The 16,883-nt window shown below is 39.8% G+C and overlaps 1 protein-coding gene across 1 annotated transcript in view; it reads left to right on the top strand.

Annotated features, from left to right (window-relative positions):
- kcnh2b (potassium voltage-gated channel, subfamily H (eag-related), member 2b) overlaps positions 1-16,324 on the top strand; it is a 723,936-nt gene extending 707,612 nt beyond the window's left edge. The window contains exons 15-22 of the mRNA XM_061965721.2: positions 129-322; positions 2,337-2,439; positions 2,518-2,663; positions 4,298-4,442; positions 4,510-4,699; positions 12,554-12,659; positions 12,743-12,832; positions 14,285-16,324. Coding sequence (XP_061821705.1) covers positions 129-322; positions 2,337-2,439; positions 2,518-2,663; positions 4,298-4,442; positions 4,510-4,699; positions 12,554-12,659; positions 12,743-12,832; positions 14,285-14,713 — 1,403 coding nt within the window. The 3' untranslated portion in view covers positions 14,714-16,324. The remainder of the gene's footprint in view (positions 1-128; positions 323-2,336; positions 2,440-2,517; positions 2,664-4,297; positions 4,443-4,509; positions 4,700-12,553; positions 12,660-12,742; positions 12,833-14,284) is intronic.
- Positions 16,325-16,883: the final 559 nt, after the last annotated feature.

Raw genomic sequence — 16,883 nt, 5'->3', positions numbered from 1 at the left:
TAGTCACAAACTTTCATAGGTCTCTTTGATAGTTTGCATGTTCTCCCTGTGACTGCGTGGGTTCTCTCCGGGTACTTCAATGACACAGTTGGACAGTCCTCCTCTAAATGTTTCTCTTCCATTTCCAGGAAAGAACGACATCTTTGGCGAGCCTATCAACCTGTACTCTCGACCGGGTAAATCCAATGCAGATGTGAGGGCTCTGACCTACTGCGACCTGCACAAAATATTCAGGGAAGATGTCCTGGAGGTACTGGATATGTACCCAGAATTTGCAGACCACTTCTGGAACAACCTGGAAATTACCTTCAATCTCCGTGATGTGAGTTGTATCATCCAAAAACAAAACACAGAAAGAACGAGCGGTGTCCCGATATAACTTTTTCACTTCCAATACGATACCGAAAATAATCCGTTACAATATCAGCAGGAATCATACATACTTGTATTATTTTGTAGTGTGGAATGTTAAAATAGGTTTGATCAAGTAGTCAGAGAACACTGGTAGGTAAACACTTACCGTATTTAGTTATAATCATCTGGAATGGACATATGCTGTCTTTAAGTTGAAGTGGAGTGTTTTTTTTTTGTTTTTTTTGGTAACGCCAAGTGGTGACAAAAATTCATGAAGTTAAGCTCATGACTCAGTAAATTGAATGATGCGGACACATTTGTTACTGGATACAGATGGGCAACATAGACTTAATGTCATAATGTCCTTATCAATAAAAGTGCTAAACATTTATATCAAGGTAGCTGTTTCTTAAATCCAATATTTTTCTTTTTCCAGTATCGATAAAATCAATCAATCAATCAATGTTTATTTATATAGCCCTAAATCACAAGTGTCTCAAAGGGCTGCACAAGCCACAACGACATCCTCGGTACAGAGCCCACATATAAAATTGACCGATTCCCTTTTAAAACAATCTTAGATTGATACCTATATCGATACAAGATTGTGGAGGTACCTCTTCTCCGGGTTCTTCGGACCCCCAAGTACTGACATGAGAGTCTCGTCCAGGTTTACAATACTAGTTTATTTTTCAATCAATTGTCTTGCTTTTCAGCAATTGTCTTTCTGTTCGTCTGTCTCGCTCTCGCTCGTGCTCCACCGCCGACACCTCTCTCCTCCCGGGCTGCTGCCTTTTAACAGAGCGACAGGTGATTAGATAAGCAGGCCCAGGTGGGCCATCTACGCACCTGTCGCTGATCTCGAAGCCGGTCCTGGCACACCCCGCTTCGCTGCAAGTCCGCAGGCCACGCCCCCCCTCCACACAGATCAATATACTTGAAATTTAGGAATATAAATCGATGTATCGGTACACCCCGACTTATTACGTATGTCTAGCTTGTGTGCTTTTGTGTCCTTAGCTGTTGTGTAGCTGCTCGCTTCTAGTAGCCTATAGGCTACCATGTTTACCTTTTTGTAAATGAATGAACTAAAATTAGAGATGTCCGATAATATCGGCCGATAAATGCGTTAAAATGTAATATCGGAAATTATCGGTATCGTTTTTTTTATTTTATTTTTTTTATTATTAAATTAACATAAAAAACACAAGATACACTTACAATTAGTGCACCAACCCAAAAAACCTCCCTCCCCCATTTACACTCATTCATACAAAAGGATTGTTTCTTTCTGTTATTAATATTCTGGTTCCTACATTATATATCAATATATATCAATACAGTCTGCAAGGGATACAGTCCGTAAGCACACATGATTGTGCGTGCTGCTGGTCCACTAGTAGTACTAACCTTTAACAGTTAATTTTACTAATTTTCATTCATTACTAGTTTCTGTGTAACTGTTTTTATATTGTTTTACTTTATATTTTATTCAAGAAAATGTTTTTAATTTATTTATCTTATTTTATTTTATTTTTTATTTTTTTTTAAGGACCTTATCTTCACCATACCTGGTTGTCCAAATTAGGCATAATAATGTGTTAATTCCGATATCGGTTGATATCGGTATCGGTAATTAAAGAGTTGGACAATATCGGAATATCGGATATTGGCAAAAAGCCATTATCGGACATCCCTAACTAAAATACAAGAAAAGACCAACCTTGTGTGCTTATTGGAGGACATTAAATGTTCAATTTACACAAGTAAACACGCTGCAGGGTGATTTGTATCAGACATTGTAAATACAAGAACATACAATCCCGTACTTGTTATGATGACATGGGACCGATATCCCAGATCAGTATTAGATCAGGACCCCGTTACTAAACACAGAAAATGAAGAGTTTAACTTATGCAAAATCAAAGTTTTCAGTTTCTAATAATATGTATAGTTTAATCACCAGTATGCCTTTTTTCAGACCAACATGATCCCAGGCTCTCCCAGCAGTGATGAGTCCAAATGTGGGGGCTTCAACAAATTACGCAGACGCAAATTATCATTCCGGAGGCGCACAGAGAAAGGTACCAGTGACGCATTAAGTCCAATAACACATTTGTCATAAAATCACACCGCCTTTATCTGAATATGTGTTTCCATAGATGATGCAGATGCCGGTGAAATTAAAAAGAGCCACAAGTCCGTAAATCGAAGAAGAGAGAGAGAAGCGAGTCACAACCAGAAACGTCCGGAGGCAGCGAAGAGACAGTATCGGAGCTCGATGTCTTCACACTCCAGTGGTGACGAGGTGCAACCTAATAATTGATCGTTTTGGAAATACGTCATAAGTACTGTGGAACCCTTTTGGGTCGATGCTCATTGGACTCGCTAGTCGACAAAAGCTGTTGTTTGGGGACCACATTTTTTCAAACAAAATACCTTGACCATGTACAGGAGGAAAGGGATTCATCTGGCCCATTCGTGCCGGTTTACCTGACACGTGAAATGTGACGAATTGGGAGGGTGCACTGTCCACTTGAAATGTGTTTTGTGGCAATTCCAACTTTGACCACAGCGTCAGTTGCCATGTAGAGTGGTGCTTTCATTCATTTTCAGCAGACTGCATTGCAAAATGTTTAAACCCCCCTCTTCCTCTCACGCTAGATCCCCCCAGGAATTGGGCCTTATGAAACCCTTTACCCCTGTATGTGGACGTCAACTTAAGCATAATAAGTACAAAACCCAAAAACAGTGAAGTTGGCACTTTGTGTAAATGGTAAATAAAAACAGAATACAATGATTTGCAAATCCTTTTCAACCTATATTCAATTGAATAGACTGCAAAGACAAGATACTTAACGTTCAAACTGGAAAACTTTATTTTGTTTTTGCAAATAATCATTAACTTACAATTTAATGGCAGCAACACATTGCAAAAAAGTTGTCACAGAGGCATTTTTACCACTGTGTTACATGGCCTTTCCTTTTAACAACACTCAGTAAACGTTTGGGAACTGAGGAGACACATTTTTTAAGCTTTTCAGGTGGAATTCTTTCCCATTCTTGCTTGATGTACAACTTAAGTTGTTCAACAGTCCGGGGTCTCCGTTGTGGAATTTTAGGCTTCATATTGTGCCACACATTTTCAATGGGAGACAGGTCTGGACTACAGGCAGGCCACTTTAGTACCTATACTCTTTTACTATGAAGCCATGCTGTTGTAATACGTGGCTTGGCATTGTCTTGCTTAAATAAGCAGGGGCGTCCATGATAATGTTTCTTGGATGGCAACATATGTTGCTCCAAAACCTGTATGTACCTTTCAGCATTAATTGTGCCTTCACAGATGTGTAAGTTACCCATGCCTTGGGCACTAATACACCCCCATACCATCGCAGATGCTGGCTTTTGAACGTTGCGCCTATTACAGTCCGGATGGTTCTTTTACTCTTTGTTCCGGAGGACAGACATCCACAGTTTCCAAAAACAAATTGAAATGTGAACTCGTCAGACCACAGAACACTTTTCCACTTTGCATCAGTCCATCTTAGATGAGCTCGGGCCCAGCGAAGCCAGCTGCGTTTCTGGGTGTTATTGATAAATGGCTTTCGCTTTGCATAGTAGAGTTTTAACTTGCACTTACAGATGTAGCGGCCAACTGTAGTTACTGACAGTGGTTTTCTGAAGTGTTCCTGAGCCCATGTGGTGATATCTTTTACACACTGATGTCGGTTTTTGATGCAGTACCGCCTGAAGGATCGAAGGTCACGGGCATTCAATGTTGGTTTTCAGCCTTGCTGTTTACGTGCAGTGATTTCTCCAGATTGTCTGAACCTTTTGATGATATTACGGAGCGTAGCTGGTGAAATCCTGGCAATAGCTGGTTGAGAAATGTTGTTCTTCAACAATTTGCACCCTGACTGTAATGATGTGCTGTGGCAGGGAGATGAATCTGTTGTGACTGGCCTCACTCCTTCCTCTGCAATGTTGGACAACCCACATGGTCAGTCCACACCCAAGCGTTTCTCGGAGCACACGGACGCGGAGGCAGAGGCCAAGACTGGCAACACCTGCAATGCATTGTCAGGTAAGCCCGACTCATTCCACTCCATCTGTTGTCCAAGTGTACGCTGACAAAAGTAGTCCTTGTCCAGGTGCTCTCTCGGGCGTGTCCAACATCTTCAGTTTCTGGGGGGAGAATCGAGGGGGCGGTCAGTACCAGGAGGTTCCCAGCTGCAGCCTGGCCTCTCCCCCACCCCTCGGCACACCTTTGCACAGCTTGAGCCGCCAGCAGCGCAACCAGCTGGACACACGCCTGGACCTGTTGCAGAAACAACTTAATAGGTATACACAGCTGCCAAACGTACATGGCTTTAGTTCGGAAATGTGTGTTTGACACCAGATGCACATACTTGAAAAAGAAAAATAGTAGCCAGTAAACCTGGTTCCATAATGCCACCAGTGCCAACGTAAACGGTAGGAACCAGACCAAAGAAATCGGTGCTTCATTTCAGTGCTAAATAAGTGCTTTGACTTTGTTACGTCTTGCAAGTTATGTAGAATCAAAACAAATCTCTGCTTAATTGTTTGAGTGTAACTAATGGAAATTGGCATTAAGTGCCCAGAACTTTAAATGAGGTGGTGTGGCTCAGATGGTAGAGCGGTTGTCCAGAAACTGGAAGATTCCCGGTACGAATCTAGCGTCCACCATCCTAGTCACTGCCGTGATGTACCGTATTTTTTGGACCATAGGGCGCAACGGATTAAAAGGCGCATTAAAGGGGTCATATTACAATTTATTTCCAAATTTAAAACACTATCCTGCGGTCCAAATAACATGTGATGGTGGTTCTCTGGTGAAAGTGTTGCATAGATACTGTTTGACAGACCATTTTCAAGTCGCTTTCTGACAGTCGCTTCAGGATGTGTCGTTTTGTGGGCGGTTTTATTTACGTGGCTCACCGTCGACAGCGTCTTCTTCCCGTCATCTTTGTTGTAGCGGTGTAGCGTGCAAGGACGGGTGTGGAAGAAGTGTCAAACAACGCCGCAGCAAAATGGATAGATAGATAGACAGATAGATAGATAGATAGATAGATAGATAGATAGATAGATAGATGGATAGTACTTCATTGATTCCTTCAGGAGAGTTCCTTCAGGAAAATTAAAATTCCAGCAGCAGTGTACAGAATTGAGATCGAATTTAAAAAGTAAATAATGGGGGTATAAATGGAAACAAAATAGAAAAATATTACAATAAGAATAAAAATAAAAAGCAACAATGAGAATAAAAATATAACAGTAAAATAGGAATATAACAAGAAAAACTAGGCAGTAGTGACCATGTTATGAAAAAGTATTGCACTGAGGAGTTGTACAGTCTAATGATGTGTGGGACAAAGGAGTTTTTTAGTCTATTAGTCCTGCACTTGGGATGAAGCAGTCTAACACTGAACAGGCTTCTCCGGCCACTGATAACGGTATGGATGGATCTTCTCATCTGTGGCTCAATAATGCAACATCATTGATTGATTGATTGAGACTTTTATTAGTAGGTTACACAGTGAAGTACATACTCCGTACAATTGACCACTAAATGGTAACACCCAAATAAGTTTTTCAACTTGTTTAAGTCGGGCTCCACTTAAATCGATTCATGATAGAGTTGGGGGGGGGGGGTTGGTTTGGTTGCTATCATCAGTCATCAACAATTGAGAACAGAGAAATGGATATTGAAACAGTGTAGGTCTGACTTGGTAGGATATGTACAGCAAGTAGTGGACATAGAGAGAGAAATCAGAAGGAATAAGAAAAGCATCTACATTTGATTGTTTACATTTGATTATTAACAATCCGGGGAGGGTGTTAGTTTAGGGTTGAAGTTGCCTGGAGGTGTACTTTTATTGCGGTTTTGAAGGAGGATAGAGATGCCCTTTCTTTTATACCTGTTGGGAGTGCATTCCACATTGATGTGGCATAGAAAGAGAATGAGTTAAGACCTTTGTTAGATCGGAATCTGGGTTTAACGTGGTTAGTGGAGCTCCCCCTGGTGTTGTGGTTATGGCGGTCATTTACGTTAAAGAAGTAGTTTGACATGTACTTCGGTATCAGGGAGGTGTAGCGGATTTTATAGACTAGGCTCAGTGCAAGTTGTTTAACTCTGTCCTCCACCCTGAGCCAGCCCACTTTGGAGAAGTGGGTAGGAGTGAGGTGGGATCTGGGTTGGAGGTCTAGAAGTAATCTGACTAGCTTGTTCTGGGATGTTTGGAGTTTAGATTTGAGGGTTTTGGAGGTGCTAGGGTACCAGGAGGTGCATGTGTAATCGAAAAAGGGTTGAACGAGAGTTCTCGCTAGAATCCTCATGGTGCTTTTGTTGACCAGAGAGGAGATTCTATAGAGAAATCTCGTTCGTTGGTTGACCTTTTTGATTACCTTGGTTGGCGGGAATGTGTCCCGTAAAAAACTGTCCGACCGGAACCCTCTAATAACTAAAGTCCCGTGGGTGAATAATGTAAACCGACTACAGTTTTAGCGCTTTGATAGCTAGTCTACTGACAGGTAGAAGTAAGAACTTTACACTACTTTATATTAGAAATGGCAACAGCGGAAGATGAATACCACATAAGAAGGTAGAGAAAAAGAAGAAGCTTATGACTACGGTGTCGTCACGGACTACAATGGCGGACGCGCGCACATTTTCCGGACTCATGCAGATCCCAAATACACATCAGCAGGTACCAGAAGGTAAGAAAAGTTGAGTTTGCATAATATTGCGAATCAAAACACCAGATAATATGTCTGCTAATAGGTGCCATTTTGTGGTCCTTATACACATACCATGATAATACTCGTATGTTTAATACGCCGACAATCCATCAAGCGGTGCGGCTTCATAGCTTCAAAGTCGTACTAAAAACATTTTAACAGATTTTTGAGCGCCGTGTGTAATGTTCTATATTCTCAATGGAACATTTAAAGTTCCGGTGTTGTTTATTGGCGTCATCTTGCAGTCTACACGTATCTCTTATGTATGACTGCCATCTACTGGTCACACTTATCATTACACCATGTACCCAATAAAATTGCTTGGAGGTGGATAAGTACAACCAGAATTATGCCGTACATTAGGCGCACTGTCGATATTTGAGGAAATGAAAGGATTTTAAGTGCGCCGTATAGTCCGAAAGATACAGTACTTGGGCAAGACACTTCACCCACCTTGCTCCCAGGGGGACTTCAGATGGAGAATAGCAACGATGCTAAAATCAGGCCCATGTACAGTCCGTCCACCAGATTAATGTGCGCTGTCCTGAATTAATAAGAATGATTACAAAAATAGGTAGACATAGTTTCTGCAGCGCGCAGGAGAGTGGTAATGTGTGGGTGCTATGATCTATGTGGTGGCAAACAGCAGAGGGTTGAACATTAAAACCCAAAACCAGTGAAGTTGGCATGTTGTGTAATTCGTTAAAAAAAATTAAAATACAATGATTGAAAAATGACCCCCGAATGCTTTTATAATTAATTATGCGGCCCTCAGTGGAAAAACGTTTGAACTCCCCTGGTATAGACGATCGTAACAACAGCAACAATGTGTAATTTGTTTGTGAAATCCACGACAGGATTGTTTAGTCACAGTATAGAGCAGTTACAATATATCATTATGCTACAAAAGCAGTGATAGGAAAAGTGTAAGATTTTACTGACCAAAAACAGGAATATAGCATCTGTTTTGAAATGATTTAGTTTGAAAAGGTCTCTCCAACGCCTAAATTATTTATACAATTAAGAATATATATTCGTAATTGTGAAAATAGAGACTTTTAAAAAATGTTCTTTTGAACCACTAATGGTAACATAAGCTTGCACGTGGTGTTTTTTTTTTTTTTTGGTTTAAAAAATGTATCTTTGATAAGTTGAAAACAAACCTTTTAAAGGGGAACTGCACTTATCTTTTTTATGCATCTAAATTGCAATCATCTAAATGGGGAACACAAGTATTGTGCTGAAAGATATAAACATCCCATCAGTTGGCATCAGTTGTTTTATCCTGTTCATAGTTTGTATTTCTTGTGCAGCACTTAGCACTGCTACATGATGCTTATGATGCCATCCTCCTTATATTCAGGCTCAAAATTATAAGGTTCTGATCATCATTTGTCCCAATCTAGTCGCCGTTGGCTCTCAGGAGGTCTGCCCTGATTCGTAGTAGTAGTTGTTGTGAAAGGAAATAGCGAACGTTGTGATGTGCCATGATGGCTGCTGAGATGTAAAAATAAGGCAGGATAATACACGGAGGTCATCAACAAAAAAACGTAGACAGTGTTGTAGAAAATAATAAGAAAAAGAGCAAAACTTGACTGTAGGGAACAGGAACTGGAGGTGGGCTGTAGCCACTGTCCTTAAAGGGGACCTGCATCGTTCACAATCATTATGAAAGACATGACGACGGATGCCTTTATTTATTCATTTTGCATTCTAAATATTAAAATAAATGCAATCAAAAGTCTGCTTACAATGGAGCCTATGGGTGCCGTGCCTACAAAACCCTTAAAAAACATCCAAACATCTCCATTGAGGTTTTATATACATGATGTAAGTATATACGTTATGTAGTAATGGGTACATTTATAATCATTTTTAATATTTACGCATTTTGAAAATTTTAAGCATACGTGGTGCATTATTTCAAAAACACATTACAAAGTTTCCTTTTTTATTTTTTTAGTTCACTGATTATTACTCACTGCCGACTTCAAGAGAGACAACAAACATAATAAAACATCACTTACTGTACAATGTCTGCTGTCATTAGAATGCAGACTGCAGGGATGTTCATATATTCCCATTTAGATGAAGAATGTCTTATAATCCTCATGAACAAAAGGGGGGATGCGGGGGAACCAAGTGTCTTTTCGGGTCGTCTTTGTCAGTTTCGGGTCCTAAATGGCGGTCAAAGTGTACTAACTTGTCAGAATACCTACTCAGACTTCTTCTGTCCAGGTGAGATGCATGATTTATGATCTAGAATACATTTACAGGGAGCAAGGAAGCGAGGAAACAGCAGATCCCTCAATGATGTAAACATAGGGACACAGGAAGTGATCACGGCGCCGCTATAAATAGTTTGTCTGCGTTAGCGCTTATAATAACAATATCACTAATACTTGGTTATTAGTGATAATAACCAAGTATATTCCTGCCCATTGTACAGCACTTCGGTTACCCCTGTGGTACATTTTAAATGTGTTTTATAAATAAAGTTGATTTGATTCAAGTCACAAAATTTAAATGGAGTATTGTTGGCGCTTTTTGAATGGTAATTTATTGGATTTTATGGGTGGAATAGTGGAGCTCCTATTGGCTCTGCTGTAAGCACACTGCAAAAAGTCAGTGTTCAAAAACAAGAAAAAAAATTGCAAAAATGAGGGGTATTTTATTTGAATTAAGCAAAATTATCTGCCAATAGAACAAGAAAATTTGGCTTGTCAAGACTTTCCAAAACAAGTCAAATTAGCTAACCTCAATGAATCAAGTATATTCTCACTAATAACAAGTGCACTTTTCTTGGTCGAAAAAAAAGGAGACCTTTTTGCTCAATATGTTGAAAAATATTCTTAAATTAAGTAAATGCTAGTGCCATTATCTTGACATAATGATACACGCTCGGCATTACACTTCTTGAAACCAGCAAACTTTTATACTAAAAACAAATTTATTGTACTTAAAGGGGAACATTATCACAATTTCAGAATGGTTAAAACCATTAAAAATCAGTTCCCAGTGGCTTATTATATTTTTCAAAGTTTTTTTTTAAATTTTACCCATCACGCAATATCCCTAAAAAAAAGCCTCAAAGTGCCTGATTTTAACCACCCGTCCATTTTCCTGTGACGTCACATAGTGAAGCCAACACAAACAAACATGGCGGAAAGAACAGCAAGCTATAGCGACATTAGCTCGGATTCAGACTCGGATTTCAGCGGCTTAAGCGATTCAACAGATTACGAATGTATTGAAACGGATGGTTGTAGTGTGGAGGCAGGTAGCGAAAACGAAATTGAAGAAGAAACTGAAGCTATTGAGCCATATTGGTTTGAACCGTATGCAAGCGAAACCGACGAAAACGACACGACAGCCAGCGACACGGGAGAAAGCGAGGACGAATTCGGCGATCGCCTTCTAACCAACGATTGGTATGTGTTTGTTTGGCATTAAAGGAAACTAACAACTATGAACTAGGTTTACAGCATATGAAATACATTTGGCAACAACATGCACTTAGAGAGTGCAGACAGCCCAATTTTCATCAATTAATATATTCTGGAGACATACCCTCATCTGCGCTCTTTTCCTGAAAGCTGATCTGTCCAGTTTTGGAGTTGATGTCAGCAGGCCAGGGAAGCTAGGGTCGATAGGGGGTTTAGCTCGTTCGTCTGCGGGAACAAACTGCCGCCATTGCTTGCCGTGCTACCGAGGTCCTTTGTCCCTGAATTGCTCACACACTCCGGCAGATTCAATGGGGGTCTGGCGGCAGATCTCTTTGACTTTATTGTTGGAAATGCATCTGCTTTGAGTGCCGCAGGATATCCACACATTCTTGCCATCTCTGTCGTCATAGCTTTCGTCGGTAAAGTGTGCGGAACAAACGTCCAATTTCTTGCCACTTTCGCATCTTTGGGCCACTGGTGCAACTTGAATCTGTCCCTGTTCGTGTTGTTACACCCTCCGACAACACACCGACGAGGCATGATGTCTCCAAGGTACGGAAAACAGTCGAAAAAACGGAAAATAACAGAGCTGATTTGACTCGGTGTTTGAGAAAATGGCGGATTGCTTCCCGATGTGACGCCACGTTGTGACGTCATCGCTCCAAGAGCGAATATTAGAAAGGCATTTAATTTGCCAAAATTCACCCATTTAGAGTTCGGAAATCGGTTAAAAAAATATATGGTCTTTTTTCTGCAACATCAAGGTATATATTGACGCTTACATAGGTCTGGTGATAATGTTCCCCTTTAATGGAAAGGCAACAAGGCAACCGCTTGTTACTCTCGGGGTCTCCTAGCCGCTCAGGCAAATCATATGGTCTAAAAATGCATTTTTCCATCGATAACGTGACATCATTGCACCAAGTGCGTGCTCTTTCAGTCAATCAGTGCGCATATATACAGCTCGGCCCCCGGCCAAACATTTTTTTTATTGTAATTTTGAAGAATTCGTCTGAATTTGCATGAACTATTTCTGTTAAAAATTGTTAGAAACGTCACATGTTTACTGTACTGTGCCAACTGTACTACTTTATGAGTACGTATTTTCTCTTGTTTCATTGAAAATAAAACAGCAAAGTCCATTTGGCTGTCATCCGTTTTAATTATGAGACAAAATAGTCATGATTTTTTTTTTCATGCTTGAAATAAGAAATTATTACTTTAAAAAAAAGTAGTTTTATACTTGTGAGTGTTGATGACACAGCTTTGCAACACTTGATATTCTAGTTGCAAGCATGTTTTACTCAATATAGGTCATCAAATCTCAGCTACAAGCTGTAATATCTTACTGAGATCATTTAGGAGCAAAACCCTTAAAACAAGTAAAACACTCTAACATAAAATCTGCTTAGTGAGAAGAATGATCTTATCAGACAGAAAATAAGCAAATATCACCCTTATTTGAGATATTTAATCTTACTTAGATTTCAGTTTTTGCAGCGCATACTTTTATTTAGGTTTATTTAATATTTAGAGTGCATTAAAGAAAATCCATCTGTCGCCATGTCTTTCACAATGATTGTGAACGATAGGCAAAATTACAAAAAAAAGTGCAGTTCCCTACTTGCCAAATGGCTAAAGGTATTCGTCGTTGTTCCGCCTTTCACCGGATCTCACAAGAAATCTGGGCAACTGGGGAGGAAAGACAAGGCACAAAATGTGAGGAAAATGACTTACTAAATAAACGTAAGGAATTGGTACACATTACCTTGATTATGTAGGAAATATGGGAGATAATATCTTTAGAGCAATAAAGAAAGTTTGTTTTTGTACTTCGGTGTTAAGTCAACATTCAGTCCATCATCAAAGTTGTAACAATCGTATTCTTGTATATTACATTAAGGTAAAATATGACATCATACTGACAGGCCAATAAGTTACCAAAATGTAGAAGTTTTGTACCTACCGTTCATCATCACACGCTGTGCAGGTTGGAGAATCGCATGTCAGCAGACATCGGAACGATCATGCAGCTGCTGCAGAGACAGATGACTATGGTGCCACCTGCCTATAGTGCTGTGTCATCACCGCCTCAGGTAGAAAATACAAGATGCACATGTACCTATGACATTAAGAGCCAGTTGAAATGTTAACAAGTTAAAGGTTGTCCTCCTCACAGGCCTTTCTGTACACTGATCCGGGTCCTGGAGAGAAACTGGTTCTACCCGTTACACCTTTGAAGACAAACACCTCGGCCTCTCTATCCCAGGTAAAACATGCCTAACAAGAATTCTGCATGCTTCATGTTTGCAGCTATTTACTGTTTGATTTGGTGTAGCTGCCTTTGATATTGTTTAGTTTTAGTTTAATTAAAACATGCTTAACAAGGTTACGCATGTTTACACTGGCACAATTAAACATGTCTGAAAAGCAGTGGGAAGAAGCTTACTTAATCATAACACTTCACTGATCCAATCAAATTTATGGAAGCGATAACTCAAGCGGATGTAGTCAAGCTTGGCCAGTGGTAATACAGTATATTAGCTAGGGATGGGTACATTTCACATTTGAACCGATACGGTTATTTATATATATTTATATATTTATATATATATATATATATATATATATATATATATATATATATATATATATATATATAAATATATTTATATATATATATATATACATACATATGTGTGTATATATATATATATATATATATATATATTTATATATATATATATATACATACATATGTGTGTATATATATATATATATATATATATATATATATATATATATATATATATATATATATATATATATACACCCACACATACACATGTATATATATATATATGTATACACATATATATACATATATACATGTACATATATATATATATATATACACACACATACATATATGTATATATATATATATACATACACACACATACATATATATATATGTATATATATGTATACACATATATATACATATATACATGTACATATATATATATGTATACACATATATATACATATATACATGTACGTATATATATATATATATATATATATATATATATATATATATATACACATATACACACACACACACATACATATATATATATATATATATATATATATATATATATATACATGCCAGTCTTGTTTTTTGTTGAGTCTTTTAAAGTGTTTATTCTGTAAGTATTGTACTTATTGCACACCTGCTGTTTGATTTTAACAGGTGTCTTAGTTGTAGTTTTCATTAACAAATGGTGTTCGAAAAATCGCCATGTAAAATTGCTCATGCTAATCAGTAGAATGTATATGTGATTTCCAATGTAAATTGGCATCAAGCTAGCACATTTTGAAAAGTCTAGCCTAACCTTGGGGGGTTTCTGTCAGACTTGCTTGCATTTTTGGCATGACAAATTACGACATTTATTAGAGGCAGTCTGCCATGAATACGCCGAGTGCTTGAGTCTGCCACCGAACATGAGGTCACGTGCAACAAAGATATCGAAATATGGTAATATTTGATTTTATGTGAATCTGTACTTAGTAGTCCCAATGGAATTAATTTGGTACATATGAAAGTATCCATCCCTCACATAGCTGACTAAATCAGTATTTGACCAAAAACAAGATAGGTTGTAGAAAATGCACGCATTCAGTCTTACATACCCTTTGATGTTTTTGCCCACAGATCTTGGATTCTCAGGATTTTGAAGAATTTCCAGTGAAATCGCTTGAATCGCTTGAGCCACAGGACTCTCCTTTGATCAGCACCAACCAGAATCAGATTTCTTCCACTGGATTGGACAGTTTGGGACAACATTTGGAGTTTGAGCTTGGACTAGGAACTGGGGGCGCTGCAAATTTAGGACCACCAGTACGTTTAGATTTAGAGAATAGTGCAGCATCGAGTTCACAACCTGGGTTGGGCGCAAGTTTTAGAACAGGGTTGGAATTGAGATCAGGATTGTCTACCGGGGTTGGGGTCGAGCAAACGGCTGAAGCGGAGCTGTCTTTCCAGGATTCCGACACCCAAAGGCGGCTGTCCCTTCAGGAGTCACAAACACCTATGGACTCACGGACACCACAGAGACACAGTTCTGACCCAGGAGGGAGGTAGGGAAGCGTTGAGGAGCAGAGAAGAGGAAGGTTCTACAAAAGAGGTGTTGTATCATTCTGGAGCTTTGTGGAACGTTTGATTGTGTCTTCACCAACGACTCCCCCTTGTCAAAGCAAGGTTGCATCGTTCGCTAAGACCTTTGGGTGAAGTAGGATTAACGTCTCTGTCCCTTTCCCTCTAACACGATTCTTCCCCTTCAAGAGCTTTCAGAACTCAAACAGTGAAACCTTTAATCAACATCCCAAATGGAGCTTGAGGGTGACATCATTGCACTCTCAGATGACTGCAATCCTATCGGAGTATCTCTACCTGTAGGAGTATCCCTTTACTGCTGGATCCGGTCTCGATGACTTGTTGAGAACAAACGCAGCAGACAGAATCTTCATGAAATGAAACAAGTAGCCATCATGTCTTGCACTGAAAACAATTACTCTACTCTTTGTGTCAGTGGCGCTTCCGAAAACTAAGTTGGTTAAAATGTAGTGTTAGCTGGCCTAACAGGAAACCTGCTGTCCCCTTTCTGTCATGGCTTCCTTTTACCCTGATGTCCCGCGCCAAGAGGCGGCGAGGACGCCCCCCCCAAGCTTCCCAAGAGTGCACTTGACTGGCTGGTTGGTTGGTTTGCACTTCAGGGGTGGGAACTGGAGCTTTCAAAAGCCATGCATTTTCTTGATGAACATATCAGCTGCCCGACCAGGACCGTTGGCGACAAACACCACGGCGTTACAGACACCTGTCACCGTGTCGCTGGCTAAACAAACACGGAATCCCACTTTTTTTTAACTCGGTAAGCTTTGAGTTTGCAGATGAGACAGCAGTTTTAAGTTTATCATTGTTGACTTTGCTACCTCAGATTTCACTGGTTCATCGTTTTGGTTTTTCACCCTCGACGCTTTATCTTGTAAATAGCAGTTATCACACGTACATATACACGTTTGCGACAAGACGAATGCGCCATTAATCTATATATACTTCTTTATGCACTGGCAAGAAAACATGAGTGAGTGCGCTTTAATACGATTATGTAGCGTGTGATTGTATACTCATTTTTGTGTGACTCGGTACGTCAACGCAAAGCCATCGAGGCATTTTGTTGTTTGTGCATGTCGAGCCAGCCCATGTAAAAATCCCTTTAACCGGAAGTTCCAAAATACTTGTTCTTCTGCCCAAGATTTTTAAGTACAAACCTTACAATGTTCCAGTTTGACCAAGCAAGCATCGTTTTCTTGCCTTAAACGAGCAAACGTCCTAAGAGGTATGTCAATGTTCGGACACACAGGGTGAAGAAGAATCCGAGTTATGTGCAAACGGAGAAAGTTTGCTGTACGGTTCAGCTTTAGAGCTGCTAAAAGCAAAATGTAACTTCATTTAAAGGCCTACTGAAATGCGATTTTCTTATTCAAACAGGGATAGCAGGTCCATTCTATGTGTCATACTTGATCATTTCGCGATATTCCCATATTTTGCTGAAAGGATTTAGTAGAGAACATCGACGATAAAGTTCGCAACTTTTGGTCGCTGATAAAAAAGCCTTGCCTGTACCGGAAGTAGCAGACGAGTAGCGTGACGTCACAGGTGGTGGAGCTCCTCACATCTGCAAATTGTTTACAATCATGGCCACCAGCAGCGAGAGCGATTCGGACCGAGGAAGCGACGATTTCCCCATTAATTTGAGCGAGGATGAAAGATTTGTGGATGAGGAAAGTGAGAGTGAAGGACTAGAGGGCAGTGGGAGCGATTCAGATAGGGAAGATGCTGTGAGAGGCGGGTGGGAACTGATATTCAGCTGGGAATGACTAAAACAGTAAATAAACACAAGACATATATATACTCTATTAGCCACAACACAACCAGGCTTATATTTCATATGCCACAAATTAATCCCGCATAACAAACACCTCCCCCCTCCCGTCCATATAACCCGCCAATACAACTCAAACACCTGCACAACACACTCAATCCCACAGCCCAAAGTACCGTTTACCTCCCCAAAGTTCATACAGCACATATATTTCCCCAAAGTCCCCAAAGTTACGTATGTGACATGCACATAGCGGCACACACGTACAGGCAAGCGATCAAATGTTTGGAAGGCGCAGCTGCATGCGTACTCACGGTACCGTGTCTGCGCATCCAACTCAAAGTCCTCCTGGTAAGAGTCTCTGTTGTC

This window comes from Nerophis lumbriciformis, linkage group LG07 (assembly GCF_033978685.3).
Source record: "Nerophis lumbriciformis linkage group LG07, RoL_Nlum_v2.1, whole genome shotgun sequence".
Classification (NCBI taxonomy): Eukaryota; Metazoa; Chordata; class Actinopteri; order Syngnathiformes; family Syngnathidae; genus Nerophis; species Nerophis lumbriciformis.
The sequence above is the reverse complement of the archived record's forward strand: the minus strand, read 5'-3'. Positions and strand labels throughout refer to the sequence as shown.